The sequence below is a fragment of the Zonotrichia albicollis genome, chromosome 25 (assembly GCF_047830755.1).
Source record: "Zonotrichia albicollis isolate bZonAlb1 chromosome 25, bZonAlb1.hap1, whole genome shotgun sequence".
NCBI lineage: Eukaryota > Metazoa > Chordata > Aves > Passeriformes > Passerellidae > Zonotrichia > Zonotrichia albicollis.
The window spans coordinates 5,484,586-5,509,155 of record NC_133843.1 but is presented as its reverse complement, the minus strand read 5'-3'; the positions used below and the strand labels follow the sequence as shown (position 1 = coordinate 5,509,155).

At 60.1% G+C, this 24,570-nt stretch overlaps 2 protein-coding genes across 4 annotated transcripts in view; both read right to left on the bottom strand.

Annotated features, from left to right (window-relative positions):
* Nucleotides 1-4,452, bottom strand: part of USP48 (ubiquitin specific peptidase 48) — a 34,336-nt gene extending 29,884 nt beyond the window's left edge. Inside the window, exons 1-4 of one of the 2 annotated variants that reach the window (XM_074558424.1) lie at nucleotides 4,160-4,452; nucleotides 3,156-3,276; nucleotides 2,935-3,076; nucleotides 1,395-1,522 (exon numbers count right to left, since the gene is read on the bottom strand). In XM_074558424.1, coding sequence (XP_074414525.1) covers nucleotides 1,395-1,522; nucleotides 2,935-3,076; nucleotides 3,156-3,276; nucleotides 4,160-4,293 — 525 coding nt within the window. In that variant the 5' untranslated portion in view covers nucleotides 4,294-4,452. The remainder of the gene's footprint in view (nucleotides 1-1,394; nucleotides 1,523-2,934; nucleotides 3,077-3,155; nucleotides 3,277-4,159) is intronic. The other variant, XM_074558423.1, reaches the window with a different exon arrangement.
* Nucleotides 4,453-5,239: 787 nt separating this feature from the next.
* The window catches only part of HSPG2 (heparan sulfate proteoglycan 2), a 46,404-nt gene continuing 27,073 nt past the window's right edge, over nucleotides 5,240-24,570 (bottom strand). For both annotated transcript variants that reach the window (XM_074558421.1, XM_074558422.1), the window contains 47 exons: nucleotides 23,650-23,792; nucleotides 23,430-23,565; nucleotides 23,196-23,341; nucleotides 22,973-23,111; nucleotides 22,742-22,896; nucleotides 22,500-22,638; nucleotides 22,223-22,374; nucleotides 21,695-21,833; nucleotides 21,398-21,555; nucleotides 20,956-21,094; nucleotides 20,715-20,866; nucleotides 20,481-20,619; nucleotides 20,249-20,400; nucleotides 20,025-20,163; nucleotides 19,791-19,942; nucleotides 19,569-19,707; nucleotides 19,335-19,486; nucleotides 19,110-19,248; nucleotides 18,876-19,019; nucleotides 18,667-18,801; nucleotides 18,041-18,222; nucleotides 17,090-17,282; nucleotides 16,813-16,992; nucleotides 14,902-15,162; nucleotides 14,479-14,674; nucleotides 14,302-14,399; nucleotides 13,554-13,820; nucleotides 13,367-13,479; nucleotides 13,144-13,291; nucleotides 12,836-12,952; nucleotides 12,500-12,584; nucleotides 12,271-12,415; nucleotides 12,103-12,202; nucleotides 11,909-12,018; nucleotides 11,727-11,835; nucleotides 11,548-11,646; nucleotides 10,779-11,000; nucleotides 9,905-10,137; nucleotides 9,342-9,444; nucleotides 8,292-8,426; nucleotides 7,599-7,652; nucleotides 7,432-7,507; nucleotides 7,223-7,301; nucleotides 7,056-7,126; nucleotides 6,874-6,957; nucleotides 6,578-6,681; nucleotides 5,240-5,702 (listed from right to left, as the gene is read on the bottom strand). In XM_074558421.1, the coding sequence (XP_074414522.1) occupies nucleotides 5,539-5,702; nucleotides 6,578-6,681; nucleotides 6,874-6,957; nucleotides 7,056-7,126; nucleotides 7,223-7,301; nucleotides 7,432-7,507; nucleotides 7,599-7,652; nucleotides 8,292-8,426; nucleotides 9,342-9,444; nucleotides 9,905-10,137; nucleotides 10,779-11,000; nucleotides 11,548-11,646; nucleotides 11,727-11,835; nucleotides 11,909-12,018; nucleotides 12,103-12,202; nucleotides 12,271-12,415; nucleotides 12,500-12,584; nucleotides 12,836-12,952; nucleotides 13,144-13,291; nucleotides 13,367-13,479; nucleotides 13,554-13,820; nucleotides 14,302-14,399; nucleotides 14,479-14,674; nucleotides 14,902-15,162; nucleotides 16,813-16,992; nucleotides 17,090-17,282; nucleotides 18,041-18,222; nucleotides 18,667-18,801; nucleotides 18,876-19,019; nucleotides 19,110-19,248; nucleotides 19,335-19,486; nucleotides 19,569-19,707; nucleotides 19,791-19,942; nucleotides 20,025-20,163; nucleotides 20,249-20,400; nucleotides 20,481-20,619; nucleotides 20,715-20,866; nucleotides 20,956-21,094; nucleotides 21,398-21,555; nucleotides 21,695-21,833; nucleotides 22,223-22,374; nucleotides 22,500-22,638; nucleotides 22,742-22,896; nucleotides 22,973-23,111; nucleotides 23,196-23,341; nucleotides 23,430-23,565; nucleotides 23,650-23,792 (6,617 nt within the window). In that variant the 3' untranslated portion in view covers nucleotides 5,240-5,538. The remainder of the gene's footprint in view (nucleotides 5,703-6,577; nucleotides 6,682-6,873; nucleotides 6,958-7,055; nucleotides 7,127-7,222; nucleotides 7,302-7,431; nucleotides 7,508-7,598; nucleotides 7,653-8,291; nucleotides 8,427-9,341; nucleotides 9,445-9,904; nucleotides 10,138-10,778; nucleotides 11,001-11,547; nucleotides 11,647-11,726; nucleotides 11,836-11,908; nucleotides 12,019-12,102; nucleotides 12,203-12,270; nucleotides 12,416-12,499; nucleotides 12,585-12,835; nucleotides 12,953-13,143; nucleotides 13,292-13,366; nucleotides 13,480-13,553; nucleotides 13,821-14,301; nucleotides 14,400-14,478; nucleotides 14,675-14,901; nucleotides 15,163-16,812; nucleotides 16,993-17,089; nucleotides 17,283-18,040; nucleotides 18,223-18,666; nucleotides 18,802-18,875; nucleotides 19,020-19,109; nucleotides 19,249-19,334; nucleotides 19,487-19,568; nucleotides 19,708-19,790; nucleotides 19,943-20,024; nucleotides 20,164-20,248; nucleotides 20,401-20,480; nucleotides 20,620-20,714; nucleotides 20,867-20,955; nucleotides 21,095-21,397; nucleotides 21,556-21,694; nucleotides 21,834-22,222; nucleotides 22,375-22,499; nucleotides 22,639-22,741; nucleotides 22,897-22,972; nucleotides 23,112-23,195; nucleotides 23,342-23,429; nucleotides 23,566-23,649; nucleotides 23,793-24,570) is intronic.

The window sequence follows — 24,570 nt, the reverse complement described above, 5'->3', positions numbered from 1 at the left end:
TCAGGGCTCCTCCTGATCTCCTTGGCCTCATCCCATCACTCCCCATTCTCACTCTCTGGACTCCTCCTGATCTCCTTGGCCACATTCCATTGCTCCTTAGCCCCATCCCATCATTCCTGGGTTCCTCCTAACTCCCTGTCCTCACCCCATTCCTCTTTGGGACCCTTCTGATCTCCCTCTCTCCGTCCCACTGTTCTTCTCCTGATCTCCCTGTCCCCATCCCATCACTCCCTGGACTCCTCATCTCCCTGGCCTCATCCCATCACTCCATATTCTCACTCCCTGGATTCCTTGGCCTCATTCCATTGGTCCTTAGCCCCATCCCATCATTCCATGGGTTCGTCCTATCTCCCTGTCCTCATCCCTCCTTGGGATCTTCCTCATCTCCCTCTTTCCATCCCATTGCTCCCTGTTCTCCTCCTTGTCTTCCTGGCCCCATCCCATCACTCCCCATTCTCACTCCCTCATTCTCTGGACTCCTCCTGATCTCCTTGACCTCATTCCATTGCTCTTTAGCCCCATCCTATCATTCCATGGGTTCCTCCTAACTCCCTGTCCTCATCCCATTCCTCCTCAGGACTCTCCTGATCCCATTGCTCCCTGTTCTCCTCGTCCCCATCACATCACTCCTTGGACTCCTCATCTCCCTGGCCTCATCCCATTCCTCCTTGGGACCCTCCTGATCCCATTGCTCACTGTTTTCCTCCTGATCTCCCTGTCCACCATCACATCCCTCCTTGGACTCCTCCTGATCTCCCTGTCTCCATCCCACTGCCCCTGGGCTCCTCCTTATCTCTGCATCATCATCCCATTGTTCCATGTCCTGATCCCATCACTCCCGGGGCTCCTCCTTGTCTCCCTGTCCTCATCCCATTCCTCCTCAGGACTCTCCTGATCCCATTGTTCCCTGCTCTCCTGCTGATCTCCTTGTCCCCATCACATCCCTCTTTGGACTCCTCATCTCCCTGGCCTCATCCCATTCTTCCTTGGGACCCTTCTAATCTCTCTCTCTCCATCCCATTGCTCCCTGCTCTCCTGCTGATCTCCTTGTCCCCATCACATCCCTCTTTGGACTCCTCATCTCCCTGGCCTCATCCTATTCCTCCTTGGGACCTTCCTGATCTCCCTCTCTCCACCCCATTGCTCCCTGTTCTCCTCCTCATCTCCCTGGCCCCATCCCATCCCATCCCTCCCTGGGCTCTTCCCTAGGCACTCCTGATGTTCCTGTTCCCCTCCTCTTTCCCCCTGCACTCTGTCAGGGGCCCACAGCCCCACCTTCCCCTTCATGTTTGCAGCCAGACCCAGCTGGGAGCTGCCCAGTGAGCACCCAGGGGTGATTCCCAGTTTCTGGAAGTGCCAGGAATCCCCTCCTACACACACACACACACACACACCTGCTGCTGCCCCGTGTCCAGCCCCAGCGCCTTGACAAAGGCTGAGGGGTCGATGTAGCGCCGCTTGCTGTTCTGCAGCAGAGCAAACAGGTACTGCAGGTGCTCACAGATGGTCTGGGGCTCATAGTCTGGGAAAAACACAAGGCACAGCAGGAATTCAGGGGGAGAAGGGATTGCTCCAAGTGTTTCACAACCAGTAAAAGTGATGGGCTTGGAAGGAAAAGTAGTTTGAGTTGTCAGGAAAACTGAAGTGGATTGTGTAGGTGATGACAACATATCCCAGCACAAATAAAAAATAATTTAGGATCATCAAGTCCAACTGTAAATATTTACATTCTGCAACTTTCAGATAGGAGGGTGGAGCCAGGCTCTGTTCCCAGGGAACAAGGGACAGGATGAGACGAAATGACCTTGAGTTACTCCAGGAGAGGTCTAGGTAGGATTTTAAGGAAAATTCCTCCATGGAAAGAGTAGTCAGGCACTGGAACAAGCTGCTCAGGGCAGTGGTGGGGTCCCCATCCATGGAAGTGCTCAAACACTTCTGTCTGGGTATGGCAAATGGGTAGATGGGCTGATGGTGGGCTTGGCAGTGCTGAGGGAATGGTTGGACTGATAATCTTGGAGGAGTTTTCCAACCTTAGGGATCCCAAGATTCCACCCTGCAGTGCCCAGCACGAGCTGTGAGTGAAGGGTTTACACAGCATGCACCAACTACCCCAAAAAACTTCTAATTCACCCCAGAAGGTGAAAAATCATTTACAACCACCATGAAAGAGCAGCAGAGCTGGAGTGGCTGAGCTAACCCAGAGCCTCCCCAAGAGCAGAAAAAACTGGGAGCCTTAATCCTGTGTAGGGTCCAAATTTCAGCCCTGCCACAGCACAGACCAACCCTGACCCACACAGCACCACCACCAGCCTTGGCAAGCAAGCCCAAACCAAACCATCATTTCCAACCAGCTCAGATCACTCTGATCTAGGACATTGTAACAGACATCTTTTATGAAAAATCCTTTCCTTAGGATTTTTCCTCTTGAGAAGCTGAGAGGCCTCAGGAACAAAATGTAAACTAAACAATGGTTATCTGCTGCTGTGGAATGCAACAGGTGGGTCTGTGACTGGTCTCATAAAGTTGTTTCTAATTAATGGCCAATCACAGTCAGCTGGCTTAGACTCTCTGTCCAAGACAGAAGCTTTTGTTATCATTCTTTATTATTCTATTCTTAGCCAGCCTTCTGATGAAATCCTTTCTTCTATTCTTTTAGTATAGTTTTAATGTAATATATATCATAAAATAATAAATCAAGCCTTCTGAAACATGGAGTCAGATCCTCATCTCTTCCCTCATCCCCAGACCCCTGTGAACACGGTCACAGGACATCACCTGGATTAAGGTCAGTTCATTCCCAAAATCCAGATGATAGCTCCAAACCAACAGTGCAGGGACGGCAGGAACAGCCCAAGCTTCCCCCATGAGTTCTCCTGACCAGCCTAACGCCAAGGTGGGGTTTTAGGGAGGGAACAAACCCCTCTGAGCTCTCACCCGTGTCCTTGGGCACGCCGTCCCCGCAGGCGCTGGGGCACAGGTAGAGCGCCTGCCGCAGCTCCAGGTTCAGGAACCACATCTGCAGGAAGGTGTTGACGTAGCACGTGGCACCCAGGTTAGTCAGGCCCACGAAGGCATTCTGGGGAGCAGAGAAAGAGCCAGCTGAGGTCACCTGCCCTGTCCCCAGTGTGTCCCTGGCTCCTGGGGGGATCTGGTACCTTCTTGCGGCGCTCGCAGTTGGGGTCGTCAATGTTGTGGAAGCTGTTCTCATCGATCTCGCCCAGCCACGCGTGCTCCCCGATGCCCACCAGGCAGTTGGGGTTCCCCCGGCAGTTCCTCCTGGGGAGTCAGACCCCAGCTGTCACCCCTATGTCCCCTACAGACCCCAGCTGTCACCCCCATGTCCCCCAGGGGCTGGCAGAGTGACAGTGGGGGGGATATGGGGAAGCACGTAATGTTGAATGGGATGAGACATGGAAAACCCCCCTCCCCAAAAACAGTGGTCATGGGTGAGGAAGGAGGTGGAGAACCAGAGGGGTTTTTAGGTAAAAAAAAAGGGATGCCAGGACCAAGGGGATCTGCTATATCAGGGAAGCCAGGCAGGGACAGGGCTTGCCCCAACTCCAGGCAAGAAGATGGGTTCCCTTCAGCCCACTGGGATCCCCCATAAACGGGGAGCCAGGCATAGAGGGGTCCCTACAACCCTGGGGTGGGAATATTTCCTTCCACCTGGGAAGCCAGGTAAGAAGAGGGATTCCCTACAACCTCAAGGTTATCCTAAAAGTGGGGAGGAACAAGCAAGGAGAGGGGCTCCCCACCACCCCATGGGGGCTCCCCTGTATCTGAAGAACCCCCCCCACAACACCAGGGTGGTGCCCTCTATCTGCTTGGGAGCCAGGTTGGGATGAGGGTCTCCCACCACCCCAGGGGAGTTCCCCTACATCAGAGGAGCCAGAGAAGGAGAGGGTTCCCCACAGGCCGGGGAGGGTCGGTCCCCTGTGTCTGAGCAGAGGGACAGAAGTTCCCCCCAGCCAAGGGAGCCCCACAAGGACACACAGAGCGCTGAGGGCCCAGCCCCGGGGATGGCGTCCCCCAGAAGAGAACACGGGGGAGCTTCCACCGACCCCGCGGGAGCCCGGCAGGGTTGGGGACCGCCCCGCGCCTCATGGCGGGAGGGAGCAGGGGCTCGGAGGGTTGTGTGCCCGGCCCGGCCCCGCGGTACCGGCAGGCTCCGCGCTGGCACGGCTCCAGCCGGACGCGATAGGCCGCCTCGATGTGCTCCTGCGCCACCGCCTCGGGCGGCACCGTCTCGGTCCAGCGCCACGCTGCCTTCTCCAGCTGCAGCCGCGGCGCCATCGCTCCTGCCGGCGCGCCGGGGCTACCCCGGCCCGGCGCGCTCCTCGTCCCGCTCCTCGTCCCGCTCCTCGCCCCGGTCCCGGCCCGGTCCCGGTCCCGCCCGGCCCCTCCCGCCGCCGTCAGGGCCGCTGACGCCACGAGCGCGACGCGGTGACGGCGCGAGGCGCTGACGGTATCGGGCCGCGACGCTCGGGGCTGGAGGCGGAGCTTCGCCATAGGGGCGTGGCTTGAGCGCACCAGGTACGGGCTCTTGTTTGCCAGGGGCGGGGCTTGAGCCCTAGGGGGCGTGGCTGTTATGCGCAGCCCGAGGGGGTGTGGCCTGTGCGCGAAGAGGGCGGGGCTCGCTTGATATGGGGCGAAACTGATGCGATATGGGCGTGGCCTGTGGCCAGATGGGCGTGGTCTATGGCACAGTGGGCGGTGCTCGCTGCATTGTGGGGGGGCTGTGGTCATGTGGGCAGGGCCTGTGGCGCTGGGCCCACGCTGGGCCCCACCACCCACACCGTGCCCCCAGAGCCCCCCAGAGTTCCCCAGCTCCCTGCACCCCCCCCAGACCCCTCTGAGCTCCCCAGCCCTGTACCCCCGCCAGACCCCTCTGAACCCCCCGAGCCCTGCGCCCCTGCCAGACTCCTCTTCACCCCTTGTCATCCCCCGCAGCCCCCCACGCCATAGAAGCCCGGACCCCCTGAGCTCCCACACCCCCAAACCATATCCCACACCCCATACCGCACCCCAATATTGTAATCCTCCCTGTACCATAATCTCCGGGGCCCGCATACCCCTGCATCCCCTAAACCCTCCCACTGCACCCCTCTCCTGTACCCCTACAGCCCCTCCAAACCATCCCGCTCACACCACACCCCTGCAGCCCCCCTACATCCCCACCCCTCCCGCTCCCCATCCCATCACTCCGGTACCCCCACACCGCCGCGCTCAGCCCCCCAAACACGGCAGCCGCACTGGTTGTCTCTCCTTTAATAGCTGTCCCCGCGGGGGGGTCCCCGCAGCACCCCGATTGTCCCTCGCGCCCCCACCCCGCCGCCACCCCGGGGGGCACCCAGGCGGCCCGGCCGCCCCGGCACAGTTTCGGGGGGCCGGTGGAAGGGGGGTGTAAACATTTTTGGGGGTCCCGGCCCCCTCCCCCAGAGTCACCCCGGGGCAGCGAAGCACCGTTTCCTCCTGGTGGTTTGTTTTTGGAAAAGAATAAACTTGGCCAAATTCCCCCCAAACCCTGTTTCGGGGGGGTTAGGAGGGGCAGGGGGGCACGGGGGAGCCCCCCAGGGCGCCGTGCCGGAGGTCGATGGGATGTCGGGGGATGCCGGCGGACTCCAGCGCCAGTCCCCGCACGCAGCCCGAGATGCCGGAGCTGAACTTGCCGCCGGTCAGGGCGCGGGGGTCGGGGGCGCCGCCTGCGGGGTACGGGAGGCGCTGGGCGGGGGCTCCGCTGGGCCCGCCCCCCTCCAGGCCGGGACACCTGCCCACGCCTGTCCTGTGTCCCGCCAGGTGTCCCCACCCCATGTGCCACCACCCAGGTGTCCCGTCCTGCGTCCATCCCATGCCTCTCCCTGCCTCCCATCCTCTGTTCCACCCCATGCCCCATCTCATGTTCCACCAGGTGTCTTCCCAAGTGTCCTCCCATGCCCATCCCCTGTCCCGCCCCATGTCCACCATGTGTCCATTCTGTGTCCTGTTATGTGTACAACCCGTGTCCCATCTCATGTTCCACCTGGTGTCTTATCACAAGTGTCATCCCATGCCCATCCCATGTCCCACCCCATGCCCATCCCATGTCCCATTTTGTGTCCATGCCACATCCCACCTTGTTTCTGTGTCCCCTCACATGTCCATCCCATGTCCCACCCCATGTCCATGCCATATCCACCCTGTATCTGTGTCCCACCCCATGTCCAACCCGTGTCCCATTCTGTGTCCATCCTGTGTCCCACCCAGTATCTGTGTCCCATCCCATGCCCAGCCCCTGTCCTACCCCATGCCAATCCCATGTCCCACCCCATGTCTCTCCCGTGTCCCATTCTGTGTCCATGCCATATCCCACTCCATGCCCATCCCATGTCCCACCCATGTCCATCCCATGTCCCATTCTGTGTCCATGCCATATCCCACCCCATATCTGTGTCCCACCTCATGTCCATCCCCTGTCCCACCCCACGCCTCACCCCATCTACCCCACATCCACCCCATGTCCATCCCACGTCCATCCCACACCCACCCTGTGTCCATTTGTGTCCCAACCCATGCCCCCCGTGTCCCCAGTCCCACGTACCCACGTAGACGCTGCCCTCAGTGTTGGCCATGACGTTGGATCCAGGTGATTCCCCGCTCACCGGCTCCTCTCCATCCACCTGGAGCTGCCCACGCCGGCCCTCCCTGCGGGGCACCGTCAGCACCTGCACCCCCTGCCCCGCCCTGTGCCACCCCCAGACCCCTGCCCACCTTGTCACCATCAGCACCTGCACCCCCTGCCCCACCCTGTGCCACACCCAGACCCTTGCCCACCTTGTCACCATCAGCACCTTCATCCCCTGCCCCACCCTGTGCCACACCCAGACCCCTGCCCACCTTGTCACCATCACCCGGTGCCACTCGCCGTCATTGACGGGGTCTTCAGAGGTGATGGTGGCCTCACCACTGCCCAGCTGGTAGCTGTGGGTGGCACAGTGTCAGTGTGCAGGGCACCTCGGGGGCACCCCATGGGCTCAGGGGACCCCCGGTGTCCATGTCACCCCATGGTTCCCCCTCACCTGAACACCAGGTGCCCATCCTTCAGCCCGAGGCCAAGGAAATCTTTGGCTTTGCCGCCCTCGCCGGGCTCCTGTGGGCACAAAGGGGGGTGAGCAGGGGGCACCAGGACCCCCAGCCCGAGGGGTCCCACAGGCGGTGCCCCCTGTCCCTGTGTCTCCTGTCTCACCACGCCGTGCCACAGCAGCAGCCCCTGGGCGCTGCGCGTCCTCAGCTCCAGCTCGATGGTCTCAGGAGCCTCGGGGGGGCTGCAAGGAGAGGAGGTGATGGGGGGCAGCACCCAAAATGGGGGTGGTGCCGTGGGGGGGAGCGCAGCACCCCAAAAACGGGGGTGCCATGGTGGGGAGGGGTGCAGCACCCACTGGGGGTGTCACTCACCCACGGGGGAAGAGGTGCCCGGGGAGGGCCAGGTAGGAACCGTCCTGGAATGCGGCGCTGAACTGCCCGGGGGCGTCTGCGGGGAGATGGGGGGTCAGGGGGGATGAGAGGAGGGGGCCTCGCCTGCATTTTGGGGGGAAAAAGGGGAAATGGGGGCAGGGACCTACCGCCACCCCCGCTGCCCTCCTGCCAGTCCTGCTCCAGCTCTGCCAGCGCTGAGCCTGCGGGAGAAGAGGGGGTAAAGGGGGGACATGGATCACCTTGGTGTCCCCAAGTGTCCCCTCAACACGTCCCCATGTGTCTCCAGTTGTTCTAGGCGTCCCCAAGTATCCCCCAAGTGTATATCCTCAACAGTGTCCCCAGGTGTCCCCCATGTCCCCAGGTGGCTTCACTTATTCCCAGGTATTCCCAAATATTCCCCAACCACATGTCCCTGCCATGTCCCCAGGTGTCCCTCTGTGTCCCCAGTCAATCCCCAAGCATCTCCAGGTATCCCCAGGTGTCTCCAAATGTTGTCATGTGTCCCCATGTGTGTCCCTAAGTGACCTCCTCCATGTCCCCAGATGTCTCCCCATGTCCCCAAGTTTCCTCACATGTCCCAAACCATCTCCAAGTGTCCCCAGATATTTCCAAGCATTCCCCAAGTGTGCACGTCCCTTGTGTCCCAGGGTGTCCCTGTGTCTTTCCTGTGTCACCCCCATGTCCTCCAGTGACCTGAGATGTCCCACCGTGTCTTCAAGAGTCCCCAGGTGTCCCCCCATGCCCCTCCATGTGTTCCCCCTCGCTGTGCTGGCAGTGTCCCTGCATGCTCCTCCCTGTGTCCCCAGGTGTCCCCCCATGTCCCTGTGCTGTCCCCTCACGGTGCTGGCAGCGGGCCCCGCTGTGTCCCGGGGGGCAGTGGCAGGAGCCATGGACACAGGAGCCACCGTGCAGGCAGGGCCGGGCCGGGTGACAGCCTTCAGCCTCCTCCTCCTCCTCATCCTCGCAGCGCGGGCCTGGGGACAGTGGGACACAGTCACTGCAGGTGACAGGTCAGTGTGCATGGCACACATGGGCACAGCCCGTGGGGCATGCCGGGCACAGGTGTGTGCAGTGAACAGGTGTGAACAGTGTGTATGCACATGGCACAGGTGTGTGCAGTGAACAGGTGTGAACTGTGTGTGCACAGCACAGGTGTGTGCAGTGAATAGGTGTGAACTGAGTGTGCAAATGCACAGGTGTGTGCAGTGAACAGGTGTGAACTGTGTATGCAAATGCATGGGTGTGTGCAGTGAACAGGTGTGAACTGAGTGTGTGCAAATGCACAGTGAGCAGTTGTGAACTGCGTGTGCACACACACACATAAAATGCACACAGAGTGCATGTGCACACACATGCAGAGCACACGTACAAATGCACACACAGTGCACACGCAGCACACACGCATACACACACATGCAGCACACACACGTAGTAATGCACACACGGTAATGCACACGTGGTAATGCACATACACTGCACACATACATACACACATGTGCAGCACACACACAGTAATGCACACACACTGCACACACACGCACACACATGCAGTAATGCACACACACTGCACACACTCACTGCACTCATACATACATATGTGCAACACACACATGCAGTAATGCACACGCAGTGCACACATACACAGGCAGTAATGTACACAGACTGCACACATACATACACATGTGCAACACACACATGCAGTAATGCACACACACATACACCGTAATGCACACACACTGCACACACACAGTGCACCCACACCTACACACACATGGAGCAATGCACACACGCAGTAATGCACATACAGCACACACACGCAGTAATGCACACGCAGCAATGCACACCCGCGTGCAAACGCCCTCAGCCCAGCCCCGTGTCCCCGCTCTCACCGCGGCTCCCCGGGCGGCACGGGGCACGGTGGCCGCAGGGCCGCACCCCCCGGCTGCGCAGGAACCGCTCCCGCAGCTCCAGGCGCTTCCCGCTGACCGACACCTGCGGGGACACCGGGGACATCGCCACTGCCACTGTCACTGTCACCGCCCTGCCACCGGGGGCACTGCCCGAGCGGGACACCAATGGGGACACCAGTGAGGGGCACCGCTCCAATGAGGGGACACCAACAAGGGGACACCAATGGCACCATCACCCAGCCACTTCCAACCAAGGGGACACCAAGGACGTGGTGCATCACTAACCCAGTGAGGGAACTCCAACAAGGGGACGTGAAGGGAAGTCACCTCCCCAACAATGGGGTCACGTCCCAACCAAGGGGACACCGCCAACGGGGTCATCTTCCCCACGGGACACCAAGAGGGGTCATCCCCCCAACAAGGGGACATCAGTGGGGGTCACCTCCCTCCCCACCAAGGGGATCACGTCCCCAGTATGGGGGAATCCACTCTGCACCTGAGGGGGGTCCCCTGCCCTCCGAGGGGACACAAGGGGGTCTCACCTCTCCGATGCAGCCGCGGAAGGAGGCGTTGGTGGGGGGGCGCAGGGGGGGCTCGGTGCCCCCCAGGTACAGGGGGCTGCGCAGGTTGAGCCCCTGGCTCTTGCCGGGCGAGGAACGTTTCACCGGGGCGGCATCGTCCACCACCAGTGTCCCGTCCTTGTGGATCCGCTCAGCTGTCACCCAGTGCCACTGGCCCAGGGCCACCGGCTCTGCGCTCCGCAGCACAGCCGGGCCTGTGGGGACAGGGGGTAGTGTTATGGGGGGTGACAAGGGATACTCACGGACCTGAGATGTGCCCTGGGTGATGCTTGGGGACCAGAATGACTCCCAAGGGCCCCAGCGACATTTGGGGACCCCAATGGTGCCAGAGAACCCCGCTGTGGCTCAGGGACTTCTTTCATGCCAGTGAAACCTGGTGATGCTGTGTCACCATGTCACAGACAGGTTTTATGAAAAATCCTTTCCTTAGGATTTTTTTCTCCTGAGAAGCTGAGAGGCCTCAGGAACAAAATGTAAACATTGATTATCTGCTGCTCTGGAATTCAACAGGTGCATCTGTGATTGGTCTCGTGGTTGTTTCTAATAACCAATCACAGTCAGTCTCGGACTGTGTCCAAGACACAAGCCTTTGTTATCATTCTTTCTTTTTCTATTCTTAGCCAGCCTTCTGATAAAATCCTTTCTTCTATTCTTTTAGTATAGTTTTAATATAATATATATCATGAAATAATAAATCAATCCTTCTGAAACATGGAGTCAGGTCCTCATCTCTTCCCTCATCCTAAGACCCCTGTGAACACCATCACATCACCCCCTCACTCCCACAGTCCCCGGTGCCACCTGTCCCCAGTGTCCCCTGCCCAGTGCCACCCACCTGAGCCCAGCTCGTAGCGGAACTCGAGGTGGCCACCGATCATGGCCAAGGCCACGTAGTCCTCGACAGGGGCGGCTTTGCCAGCACTGAAGAGCAGGAGCCCGTCGGGAGCCAAGGGCAGGAACTCAACCTCCAGCCGCAGCTCGTGGTGCACGTTGGTGAGGGGTGGGTACGAGACGAAGGCTCCCTCCTCATCGAACGATGGCACGTTCACCACCTCACCTGCACATCCCAGTCAGTGCCCAGCACAGGACCTCACCATCCCCAAGGTGGGACCTCCAGCTCCATCTTCAGAGCAACACCCATCCACAGCCTTCATCCCCAGGGTGAGACATCCATCCATCCATCCATCCATCCATCCATCCATCCATCCATCCATCCATCATCCATCCATCCATCCATCCATCCATCCATCCATCCATCCATCATCCATCCATCCATCCATCCATCCATCCATCCATCCCTCCCTCCCTCCCTCCCTCCATCCACAGCCTCTATCCTCAACCTCCAACCCCACAGTAGGGCCCAATGTCCAATCCCATGGTGAGACTCAACCTACTTCCCCAGGATGGGACCCCAGCCTCCATTCCCATCCAACCCATTTTCCTGGCTGGTCCTTACCTCTTGCCAGTGTCCCCAAGGTGGTACCCAGCCCCACGCCATCCCCATGTCGCCAGGGTGGTCCCAGCCATGTCCCCATTTCCCTAGGTGGTCTCCACCCTGTCCCCATGTCCCAGGATGGTCCCAGCTGTGTCCCTGTGTCACTCACCCTCGGTGCACCTCTCCCCAGTCTTGCCCAGGTGGCAGCGGCAGGTGTAACCCTGCCCATCCGGCCTGTTGACGCAGGTGGCATCAGGCCCACACGCCTCTGTGGGGTGAGAAGCCATGAGCACCCATCCTGAAGGGACCCTGGGATGATGTCCCCATGGAGGGAGTGGTGTCACCTACCCGGGTGACAGTGCAGAGCCTGTGAGTACTCGCAGTTGCTGCCAGTGAAGCCGTGGGGACATCGACAGACGTAGGTGCCACTCTCATCGTCCTGGCACACGCCGCCGTTCTGGGTGAGGGGTGACACGGGTGTCAGCATGGCCAGAGATGGGTGGGCATCACCTCCTCCCCTCCAAACTCACCTGGCACGGCCGGTCCTGGCAGGTGGGACAGTTGGTGACACCGTGTGCCTGCAGGTCCATGTCCCCAAAGGCCACGTCTTCTCCTTGGATGCGGAGCTGGCGCACGCAGCCTGTAGGGCGGTGGAGATGGGCAGAACTGTCACATGATGCCCAGCACCCCCTCACCCTGGTGCCCCCCAAAACCCCTCACTCACCCATGAAACCCCGGCTGAGCCCCGTCTTTGCCACAGCGCCGATGTCGGGGTACCCGCCCAGGTACAGCTCCTCATTCAGATCCAGCCCTTGGAACTTCCCCTGCAGGCACACAAGGGTGGGCACCAGCTCCAGCCCCCTGACCCCCGCCCCACAGCCCAAAGTGGTACCTGGGAGGTGCCATTGACAGCCGGGTGCCCGTCCAGGCCCAGCGAGCCCCAGGTGAGGTTGCGGAGCAGCCGCACCGTGTGGTACTCGCCCAGCCGCAGCGCCGTGGGGTGCCGGATGGTGGCCATGCCCGAACCAGCATCAAACCTGGTTTTATGAGGGTACAAGGGGTGTGGGTGCATGCTGGCACCCATCTCCCACCTCTCCCCTACACCCTCTCATAGGTCTCACCTGAATTCGGGGCGTCCACCCACCAACCCGAAGGAGATGAAGTCGGCGCCGCTGTTTTTCCGCTGCCCGTTGTACAGGAGAAGACCTGAGGGGTGGCAGGGGATCAGATGGGACATCCTGAGATGGGGGAGACATCCTAGGGGACCCCGAAATCCTCCCAGAATGGAGGAGAAATCCCCCATAAACTGGAGGGTCTCAGATGAATGGAGAATGGGGGAGATAAGGAGGGCAAGTGGAGCATGAGAGGAGGGGAGGATGAAGGCAGGGAAGGGAAGGGGAAATGATGGAGGGGACAGGAAGGTGGACACAGAGGACACTTGGGGCACACAGGCTCACCGTCAGCAGCATCAGGTCGGAAGGTGATGAGGATCTCAAACCTCTTGTAGGCATCCTTGATGGTGGGCAGGGGGAGGAAGGAGCGGGGCGACTGCCCAAAATAGGGGACCACGTGCTCTGCAGGGATGGGAGGGTAAGGAGGGGTGGGGCACATCATCTCTGCCCCCATCCATCATCCATCCATCCATCCATCCATCCATCCATCCATCCATCCATCCATCATCCATCCATCATTCATCCATCCATCCATCCATCCATCCATCCATCCATCCATCCATCCCTCCATCCATCCCTCTGTCTGTCCTCACCTTGGACCTTCAGCACATAGTAGGCTGTCTGCTGGCCACGGTGGTTGGCAGCCACGCAGGTGTAGACGCCGGCGTCCTCGGGGCGCACGGCTGGCAGTGTCAGCACGTTCCCCTGCACCCTGGCACCTGCTGGCAGCTCCCCATCCAGCTGTGGCACAACAGAGGGGTTCAGCATCCCCAAACAGCCCCCACAACCCCTGCCACACCCACCCCTCCACCGTACCTTGCTCCAGGTGATCTCCGGCACTGGGAAGCCAGATGCCAAGCACGGCAAAACAGCCGCTGATCCAAGGGACACCTCCTTCACCTCTGGCTGCCCGGCGATTTGAGGAGCGGCTGGGGACACATGGATGTGTCATCAACCTGCAGGGACACGCTGTGTGTCCCCACCTCTGCGTCCCCCTGCTCACCTTGCACGTGGAGGATGACGTGGGACTGGACGGTGCCCACGGCGTTGGTGGCGGTGCAGCGGTACTGCCCCGCGTCCGCCCGCTCCACCTGCTCCATGGTGAGGGTGCCAGCACGGATCAGCACCCCGGGGCGGATGCGGCCCCCCACTTTGCTCCAGGTGACGTGGGGACGGGGCTCCCCCAGGCCCAGGCACTCCAGCTCCACTGTTGTCCCTGCCAGCACCGTCTGCACCGCGGTCCGGATGTTGATCAGGGCCCTGGGAAGAGCTTGTGGGACAGGGGGGATTTGGGGTGAACATCTTGCACAGGGAGGCAGTGGAGTGGGAGATAGGGAGAAACAGGGCTTCTGAGGGCATGTGGGACAATTGGGGTGGCTGTGGGAATGGGGAGAGGTCAGAGGTGTTGGGAGTCCTTGTAAGAATGTGAGACTTGGGGAGTACCAGGGTGGTCATGGCTGTGGGAAGAGATAGGGGGCACTGGGGTGTCCATGGGTGTGGAGGGAGACTGATTGTGTTGGGGTGTCCACAGGCATGGGGAAGAATGGGGGTATTGGGGTGCCTGTAGGCTTGAGGAGAGATTTAAGGTCACCCTGAGCATTGGGGGCTATCAGGGTGCCTGTGTGTGTAGGGAGATGGAAGGTGCTGGGTTGCCCCTCAGTGGGGGGACACGAGGGTCCTGGGGTGCCCTTGGTGGTGGGGGGCAGATCAGGGGGTGGATGTGTCCCCTGGTGCTGGGGTGATGCTCCTACCCTGGACAGTGAGGGTGGCCCTGTCCTCTGCCTGCCCGCCCGGGCCGCTGGCCCGGCACACGTACACGCCCTGCGCCCCCGGCGCCAGCTCCGGCATCCTGCGGGGACACAGCCAGGGTGAGGGACCCCACGAGGGACCAGCGTAAGGATCCCACCTCCCCATCCCATGTTCCTTACCTCAGCACCCCATCCCGCACGCTGTGGGTGGGGGGCAGCTCCCCACCTTCCTTCAGCCACTCCACATGGGCACGGGGGTCACCGGAGACAGAGCAGGCGAATTCGGCAGTGCCACCCACCCCCTTGACGAGGCTCCCTGGTGTCACTCGCACCACCAAGGGACCTCCAGCGATGTCCCCACCTTCACCAGCATCACCTGGAAGGGATGCAGAGCCCCAGTGGTACTAGGAACACCAGGATAACCGGGGTGGGATGCAGGGACCCAGTGGTTCCCAACGGCAGCATCCAGGGGGATGTGGAGCCCCGGTGGTACCGGAGAGCACTGGGATCACCTGGGCAGGATGCAGAGCTCCAAGGGCACCCATCAGCATTGCCAGCACCCAATGTGGAGCACAACCAGTACCCAGGCTGGGATGGGCTCACCGTGAACAGCCAGGCGGGCGAAGGCCTCGGCAGTGCCGACGCGGTTGGTGACAAGGCAGCGGTAGGTACCGGTGTCGGCAGGGGCAGCGGGGCTGAGGCGGAGGAGGCCGGCGCGGTGGGCCACGCGTGCTGAGAGGCTGCCGTTCACCTTGTCCCAGGTGTAGTGCAGCGGGGGCGTGCCGTGGGCCAGGCACTGCACCTGCACTGCGTCACCGGCCCGCACGGCCGTGTCCTCTGGGAGAATGGTGGCGTACGGAGGTGCTGCGGGATGGGGGGAGCTGTCAGCCATGGTGGAAGGGTGCAAGGAGAGTGGTGGTGAGGGTTGTAGGGGGTGATGGAGGTGGGCATGTGTTGGGGTGGATGAGAGCTGGATGGATCCATGAGGAATGGGTGGATGGAGGAGTGAGAGGAGATGGAGACATGGATGGGTGGGATGGCCAGTAGTGATGGATGAATCCACCAGGAAGGAAGGAAAGGATGGATGGATGGATGGATGGATGGATGGATGGATGGATGGATGGATGGATGGATGGGATCCATGGATGGATGGATGGAAACCATGGATGGAATTCATGGATGGATGGATGGAGGGGGGGATGGAAACCATGGATGGAATCCATGGATGGATGGATGGATGGAAGGATGGAAACCATGGATGGAATTCATGGATGGATGGATGATTCGAGAGTTTGAGAGGAGATGGCAACTTGGGTGTGTGCTGGGATGGATGAGATGAATGATACACAAGGAAAAGATGGATGCAGGAGTCAGTAAATGTAGAGTTGGATGTGAGCTGGAAGGATTGAATGATGGATGAATGTACCAGGAAGGCGTGGATGGAGAAATTTGGGGGAGATTGAGAAACGAGTGTATGCTGGGATGGATCACATGGATGGATGCACAAAGAAGAGATGGATAGAAGAGTTTGGAGATGGATGTGAGCTGGGATGGTTGAGTGATGGATGAATCCACAAAGAAGAGGTAGGTATGTGGGTGGATGGGTCAGTGACTGGCAGAGTTTGAGAGCAGATGGTGAGCTGGGCATGTGCTGGGATGGATGAGATGGATGATGCACTAGGAGGGGATGGACTGAAGGGTGTGAGAGGAGATGGAGAGATGGCATGTGCTAAGATGAATGAGAGATGGGTGGATGCACAAGGATGAGATGCATGGAGGGGTATGAGAGGAAACAGAGAGAGGAATGTCAGCTGGAGTGGGTGAGCAAAGGATGAGTCCACCAAGAAGGGATGGATGGAGGGTGTGAGAGGAGGTGGAGAGATGGACGTGATCTATGACGGATGAGGGATGGGTGAATTCACGAGGAAAAAATGGATGGAAGAGAAAGGATGTGGGGAGATGGGTGTGTGCTGGGATTGATGAATCCACAAGAAAAAGAGAGATGGAAAGGTATGAGCAGAGATAGAGAGATGGACATGAGCTGTGATGGATGAGTGATGGGTGAATCCACAAGGAAGGATGTTAGAGTAAGGAGACAGAGAGAGGGGTGTGTGCTGGGCTGAATGAGATGGATGGATCCATGAGGAAAAGATGGAAGGAGAGATATGAACAGAGATAGAGAGACTGGTATGAGCTTGGATGAGCCATGGATGGATCCATGATGAATGGCTAGATGGATGATGAGAGAGCAAAAGTGGAGAGGGACATGCACAGGGATAGGACAGGTAGGTGGACACACCCATGGGAAAGGTTGGTGACGGAGCTTGGGAGGAGCTTGAGAGGAGGAGGATAAGTGCTGCAATGGAGCAGGATGGTCCCACGAGGAAGGGCTGGATGTAAGGGTGGAGGTGGTGATGGAGGTGGCCACATGCAGAGGAAGGACAGGTGATGGCCATAGCGGAGGTGGCAGCAGGAGCCCAGGAGCACCCCAACCCCTGACTGTCCCCTTCTTACTCTCCACATCGAGGGTGACAAAGGCTTCAGTGGAGCCGAGGGGGCTGCTGGCATTGCAGATGTACTGGCCCGAGTCCTGCTGCGCGGCACGAGGGATGACCAGGCTGCCGTTCACCACGCGGTGCTGCCACGGCAGGGGTGCCCGCAGCTTCGACCACTCGATCCGGGGTGCTGGGTCACCTACGACCACACCGCGCCCATCACCGTGGTGCCAGGCACTGCTCAGAGCATCCCTTCTCCAGGGATGTCCATACATCTCCCTCCAGGCTCCTCATACCTCTAGCTGTGCAGTGCAGTGTGGCGGTGTCCCCGGCCACCACGGTGACGGTGGATGGCACGGTGACCTCGGGGGCCCCGGGGTGCCGCTCTGCTGACTCCACGCTGACATCCACCCGTGCCTGTGCCGAGCCCAGGGCACTGTGTGCCGTGCACACGTAGGTGCCGGCGTGCTCTGGCTTGGCTGGTGAGAGCTGGGGGAGACAGGGTAGGGATGAGCACCAGGCAACGCAAGTTGTTTTCTATTACCATCTGTATGGCAGATTATCTTTGTCAAGTGGGCAGTTTGCCTTATCTCTGTCTTTGAATGACCACATTCACACCTCCCTCGGGAGGGGACATTGCTGATAATAGCTATTGAATGTCCCTGCATGGCTGATAAGAACTATAACATCCCATTGAGAGATGCTCCGCCCAGAGGGAGGAGCCAAGCATTGCTACCCAGATATAATCCAGAGGTATTTGAGACACCAGCACAGCTTTCTCCATGGGATTCCCCAGAGGAACAGCAGCTGTCTCTTTTTCCACTGGATCTTCAGAGGAAGAACACATCCTTCTCTACAGGACCCTCTGCTCCAACAGAACCACACCTGACACTGCAGGAGGGCTGCAGCCGCATTTCCAATGGGACTGCCACCAACACCCTGACCCACAGGGTGTCAGGTTGGGTTTCTGACTCTGTCAGTGTTGTTCTAGTGCGCTGCATTGTTTATTTTATCCTTTTGGTTTTTTTCCTTTCCCTATTAAAGAACTGTTATTTCCTGCTCCCATATTTTTTACCTGAGAGCCCCTTAATTTAAAATTTATAGCAATTCAGAAGAGTGGGGAGGGTTTACATTCTCCATTTCAGGGGAGGCTCCTGCCTTCCTTAGCAGACTCCTGTCTTTCTAAACCAAGACAGTGCCCCACAGTGCCCCTGGGTGCCCCACAGTGCCCCTGGGTGCCCCCTCACCTGCAGGATGGCCTGGCTGTCCATGTGCAGCAGCGTCTGGTGCTCCACCTTCTGCCGGGAGCCCAGCCGGCTCCAGCGCACCAGTGGTCGTGGCTCGCCCCGGCCCAGGCACTCCAGACTCAGGGATTTGCCCTCCTTCACTGTCACGGGGCCTGGTGGCATCACTGACACCGTGGGGGCACCTGGAGAAGAAGGAGAGCATTGGAGTGGATATTGGGACACCACCATCAAGGGCAGCTGGAAGGTGCCTGGCCACAGGGGCACCCATCACCCTGGGAGCATTGGGAGCATGGGAGGAAATGAGCATGAGTGTGGGGATGGGGGCACAACATCTCAGGAGCTTCCAAAGCCCATGGAGGACATCTGCATGGGGATGGGGACATCACAACTCCCAGGGCCCCTAGAAGGACACCAGCCCCAGACAGGGGCATCACCACTCCAGGAGCACCTGAAGCATGGAAAGGAGATGGGGATAGGGACACCATGGATGACATGGAGGACACCAGCATGGTAACACGGAGACCACCCTGAGGGCACAAGGAGGACATGGGGATGGGGACAAAAGTGCCCTGAGGACACCTGGACCACATGGAGACAGGGACAGGGCTGCCCTGGCCACCTCATACCTTGCACCACGAGGTTGACGACGCTGCTGGCAACACCAAAGCGGTTGGAGGCCACGCAGTGATAGGCACCCTGGTTGCCCACATGGGCACCGCTGATGGAGATGACTGAGCCATTGGCACTGATCTTCACATTGTCTGGGCAAGGAGGAGCCATCAGCACCAGGGCCACCCTGGGGACCACGCCAGGGCCACCCTGGGGACCGCCATACCTTGGAGGTGTTGGCCAGGCCCCATCCGCCAGGTGATGTTGACAGGCCGGGCGCCATCGTGAACACGGCACTTGAAGGTGGCATCTTCACCTGGTGCCACCGCCATGCTGTGAGGGTCGATGGAGATGATGGGGCTCTGCAAACCTGTGGGGACAAAGGCACAGAGAGGCCACGAGGTCACTCACATCACCCATCTCCCCTCAGCAAGCTCCCACACCCTGCAGCCGCACTCACGGTAGCTGGAGCTGTCATGGGAGGTGACAGTGACAGAGACACTGGCCTCACGGAAGACACTGCCCGTGTCAGCCCGGCACACGTACTCTCCTGAATCGGCCACCGAGAGCTGGGACAGCCGCAGCCGGGATCCCGAAATCTGGGGACATCATAGCAGAAGGTGGTGGCATCACCCAGCCACGTGCAGCAACCAGCATACGCCACCCCACCGGTGTCCCCACCTACCTGGTGCTTGGCTGGGAGGGCCCCACCACGTTTGTACCAGGTGATGGTGGCCTGTCCCTGGCCGGCCACCATGCAGTCCAGGTCCAGAGTCTGTCCCTCGGTGACAGAGGACGCCGAGGACTCGATGCGGATGGGTGGCGTGATGCCGGTGGCTGCATGGGCAGGGTTGAGGGTGAATGGCCCCAGTGGTCCCTGACACCAGTGGCACACTGTCCCCAGGGGGGTGGCACTCACAGTGAGATGGGTTGTCTCCGTCATCGATGGTGACAATGAGGGATGTCTCCTGCGTGATGCCACCCGATGTCACCCGGCACACGTACTCCCCTGAGTCAGCTGCTGTCACCTGGGGGATGCGCAGGCGAGTGCCTGACACCTGGAGGGAATGGTTAGGGGACAAGTCAGCACCATAGAGCAGGGGATGGGACAAATTCAGAGTGAACCTCCCCTGCCACCTACCTGGTGGCCAACAGGCAGGGAACCACCACGCTTGTACCATGTCACAGTGGTGGGGCCGGACCCTGCCACCACGCAGTTGAGGTCCAGGGTCTGTCCCTCGGCGATGGCCGAGGACAAGGACTCGATGCGGAGGGGCTGGGAGATGCCAGAGGCTGGGGGAGGACAGGGAAAGGGAACGTTCATCACCAAGGTGACACCTGACTGTCCCCAAGCGCTGCCCTCTCTCACACTCACTGTAATAGCTGTTGGCACTGCTGGGCACGGTGACAATGACAGATGCCTCCTGCGTGACACTCCCCAGGGTCACCCGGCACACGTACTCCCCTGAATCGGCCACTGCCACTTGGGAAAGGCGCAGGCGGGTCCCTGACACCTGGGGACGTGACAAGTTGGGGACACATCAGCACCTAATGCAGGATTGTGGCCTGCAGGGCAAAGCCACCTCCCCCATGTCCCACCTGGCTGTTTGGAGGCAGAGCCCCCCCACGCCGGTACCAGGTGACTTGGGGGTGACCCTGTCCTGCCACCATGCAGTTGAGGTCCAGCGTCTGTCCCTCGGTGACGGCAGCAGAGGAGGTCTCGATCCTCACTGGTGGCGTGACACCAACAGCTGGGGGTGGCAGTAGGGTCCATAGGGTCACCACTGTGTCCTCACAACGTCCCTATGTCACCCCTCACCCATCCCAGTACCATAAGAGGAGCCAGCGCCAGTCTGGATGGTGACAATGAGGGACGTCTCATGTGTGGCACCGCCTGATGTCACCCGGCACACGTACTCCCCTGAATCGGCCGCTGTCACCTGGGGGATGCGCAGGCGGGTGCCCGACACCTGGAGGGGTGACACACATGAGAATGGGCACATCAACCCCTCAACACCACCAAAAATCCCTTTTCCACCCCAAAATGCTCCTCTGCGTCCCCTACCTGGTGCTTGGCTGGGAGGGCTCCCCCACGCTTGTACCAGGTGACAGTGGCCTGTCCCTGCCCGGCCACGATGCAGTTGAGGTCCAGGGTCTGTCCCTCGGCCACGGAGGAGGACGAGGACTCGATGCGCACCGGAGGGGTGACACCAACAGCTGGACACAGAGACAGAGACAGCAGGGTCACCTCAAGGACTGCAGCACTGCCCCCCAGTCCTCAGTGACCTCCTCCTGTCCCCACTCACGGTAGGTGCTGGCACTGCTGGGCTGGATGGTCACCATGATGGAGATCTCCTTGGTGGCAGTCCCGGTGGTCACCCGGCACACGTACTCACCTGAGTCGGCCGCTGTCACCTGCAGCAGCCGCAGCCGGGAGCCAGACACCTGTGGGGAGGGGACACGGGGACCATCAGCTCTGCCAAGGGGTCATCTGGGATTGCACAGGGCCACTTTGGGCTTGCACAGGCCACCTGGGCTCATATGGGGTCATTTGGGCTTCCTTGGCATCACTTGGTCTTTCATGGGGTCACTCAGGCTTCCATAGTCACGGGGCCATCTGGGCCTGCCCAGGAACCGCCAACCTTGAATGGGGTCCCCAGGACTTGGATGGGCCACCTGGTCTTGCCCAGAGCTGTGTGTCATCCCTATCTTCCCCACTTGGTGACATCCTCTCTCTGTGTCCCCTACCTGGTGCTTGGCTGGCAGGGTTCCCCCACGCTTGTACCAGGTGACAGTGGCCTGTGCAGGGCTGGCAATGACACAGTTGAGGTCCAGGGTCTGTCCCTCAGTCACAGGGGATGACAGGGACGAGGACTCGATGCGCAGTGGGGTCGTGCTGCCTGGGGCTGGGGACAGGAAGTGGGTTAGAGACTGTGACCACCACCTGGGACTGTGACCACCACCAGGTGTGTGACCCTCCTAGGGACACTGGGAGCGGTGTCACACCCCCATGGGTAACTCCCTGTGTTCCCTGTCCCCACTCACAGTAGGCACTGGCACTGCTGGGCTGGATGGTCACCATGATGGAGGTTTCCTTGCTGGTGGCCCCAGTGGTCACCCGGCACACGTACTCGCCCGAGTCGGCCGCTGTCACCTGCAGCAGCCGCAGCCGGGAGCCAGACACCTGTGGGGAGGGGACACAGGGGTTCCTGGGGACACTTAGGCTTCCATGGGGCCACGTGGGCTTGAATGAGACCACCAGGGCTTGAATGGGGACACTGAACCTTTCATGGGCTACCTGGACTTGCATGAGCTACATGGGCTTCCATAGGTCACCTAACTTTTCATGGACCACCAGGACTTGCATGGGGTTTCCTGGTCTTGTATGGGGTCACTCGGCCTTATAGGGGCCACCTGGGCTTCCATGGGACCATCTGCATTTGCACAGGTCACTTAAGGCCAGCTGGCCTTGCATGGGCCAACAGGATTTGGATGGGCCACCTTGGCTTGCCCAGAGCTCTTGGTCAACCGCATTCACCTCCTCTGGTGACATCCCCTCTCCGTGTCCCCTACCTGGTGCTTGGCTGGGAGGGTTCCCCCGCGCTTGTACCAGGTGACAGTGGCCTGTGCAGGGCTGGCAATGACACAGTTGAGGTCCAGGGTCTGTCCCTCGACCACGGCAGAGGACGGGGAGTCGATGCGCAGTGGGGTCGTGTTGCCCGGGGCTGGGGACGGAGACAGGAGGGTGACACCAATGAGGACCTCACCAGTATGGACACCTGAGCCACGGCTCAGTGCTGTGACACATGAGGACCTCCTGCTGGCACTGCCACCCCCTGTCCCCACTCACAGTAGGCACTGGCACTGCTGGGCTGGATGGTCACCATGACCGCGCTCTCCTTGCTGGTGGCCCCGCTGGTCACCCGGCACACGTACTCGCCCGAGTCGGCCGCTGTCACCTGCAGCAGCCGCAGCCGGGAGCCAGACACCTGTGGGGAGGGGACACGGGGGTCACCAGAGCCATCTGGGCTTGCACAGGGCTGTGCATCAACCCCAGCCGCCCTTTGCATCATCACCTTCTGTGTCCCCTACCTGGTGCTTGGCTGGGAGGGACCCCCCGCGCTTGTACCAGGTGACAGTGGCCTGTCCCTGCCCGGCCACGATGCAGTTGAGATCCAGGGTCTGTCCCTCGGCCACGGTGGATGAGGATGCCTCGATCCGGACAGGGACACCTGAAGCAGGTGGTCCTGCAGGGGAGGACAGAGCTGTGACCATCTGTTGGGAACCAGCTGCTCCCTGCAGTGCTGCTGAGCCCAGTCTCACCATAGGATGCGCCTGATGCGGCCACGACGGTGACAATGACAGATGCCTCACGGACAGCGGTGCCCAAGCTTGCCCGGCACACGTACTCCCCTGAATCAGCTGCAGTGACGTGGGGGACACGGAGTCGGGACCCTGAAACCTGCAGTTGGGGACATCCCGCTTTGGTGTCACACAGCAGGGACAGGGCAGTGTTTGGGGTGCTGCCCACCCTGCTGTGCCCTACCTGGTGGCCAGCGGGCAGGGAGCCACCACGCTTGTACCACGACACGGTGGCAGAGCTGGGTCCTGCCACCACACAGTCCAGGTCCAGGGTCTGTCCCTCGGTGACGGAAGGGGACGAGGACTCGATGCGCACAGGTGGTGCCGCCCCTGTGGGGAGCAAAAGTGGCAACAAGGGTGGGTTGTAGCCCCCAAAAACCATCCCCAAACACCATTGAGTGTCCCCTATCCTCCTCACCTGGCACCACAGCCACCTCGATAGCAGCATGGGCCGTGCCAGCAGCGCTGGTGCCCACGCAGAGGTAGATGCCACCATCAGCCGGTGTCACAGCAGGGATGACGAGCGTGGCGATGTCACCGTGCTCAGCGCGGGACTGTGGCACAAGGATGGGTGTCAGTGGCAGCTGTGGTGCACCCACACCCCCTGGAGCACCCATGGGTGGCAGCACCCCGCTCACCTGTGGCGGCAGAGTGCCCCCCTGCTTCTCCCAGGTGATGGTGGCAGTGGGGGTCCCTGAGACCCGGCAGTAGAGCCGCACTGTGGAGCCCTCCTGCACCTCCGTCCGCTCCGGGCTCACCTGCACCTGTGGGGTGCCTGCTCCTGTGGGGACGGGGATCAGGGAGGTGCTGGGGGCAGTGGCGGGATGGGGACAATGGGGGTGACATGAGTGATGCAGACGATGAGGGTGAAGGGCACCGGGGGATGATGGAGGTGATGGGGGACAATGAGAGTGATGGAGATGATGGAGATGATGAGGATGATAAGGGTGATGGGAACAATGGAATGATGATGATGACAGAGACTATGGGAGTGATGGGGGCAATAGGGACAATGAGAGCAATGGGGTGGACAGAGATGACAGAGATGATGAGGATGATAAGGGTGATGGGAACAGTGGAACAATGAGGGATGATGGAAATGAGGGGAAAACGGGGGATGAAGAGGAAGAAGAGAACAGTGGGGACAATGAGAGTGATAGGGATGGTGGGGACAATGAAGGGTGTGAATGGGAGGTGACAGAGACAATGGTGGTCATGATGGGGTGATGAGATGGTGGGATGGTGGGGATGAGGGGGACGGACAGTGGGAGATGACAGAGACGATAAGGGTTAAGGGGATGATGATGACAGGGATGATGTACACCATGGAGCAAATGGAGATGGACAATGGGGATGATAGAGATGGTGGGTGATGATGGAAGTAAGAGGGGTGACAGGGCCAATGGGGACAACAGGGGTGATGTATAGGACAGCAATGATGGGAACGATTGGGATAATGGAAATGATGGAAGTGATGGGGATGGGGGTGATGGGGACAATGGGGTGACAGGGACGACAGAGAGGACGGGGATGATGGGGACAATGGGGTGACTGATGAT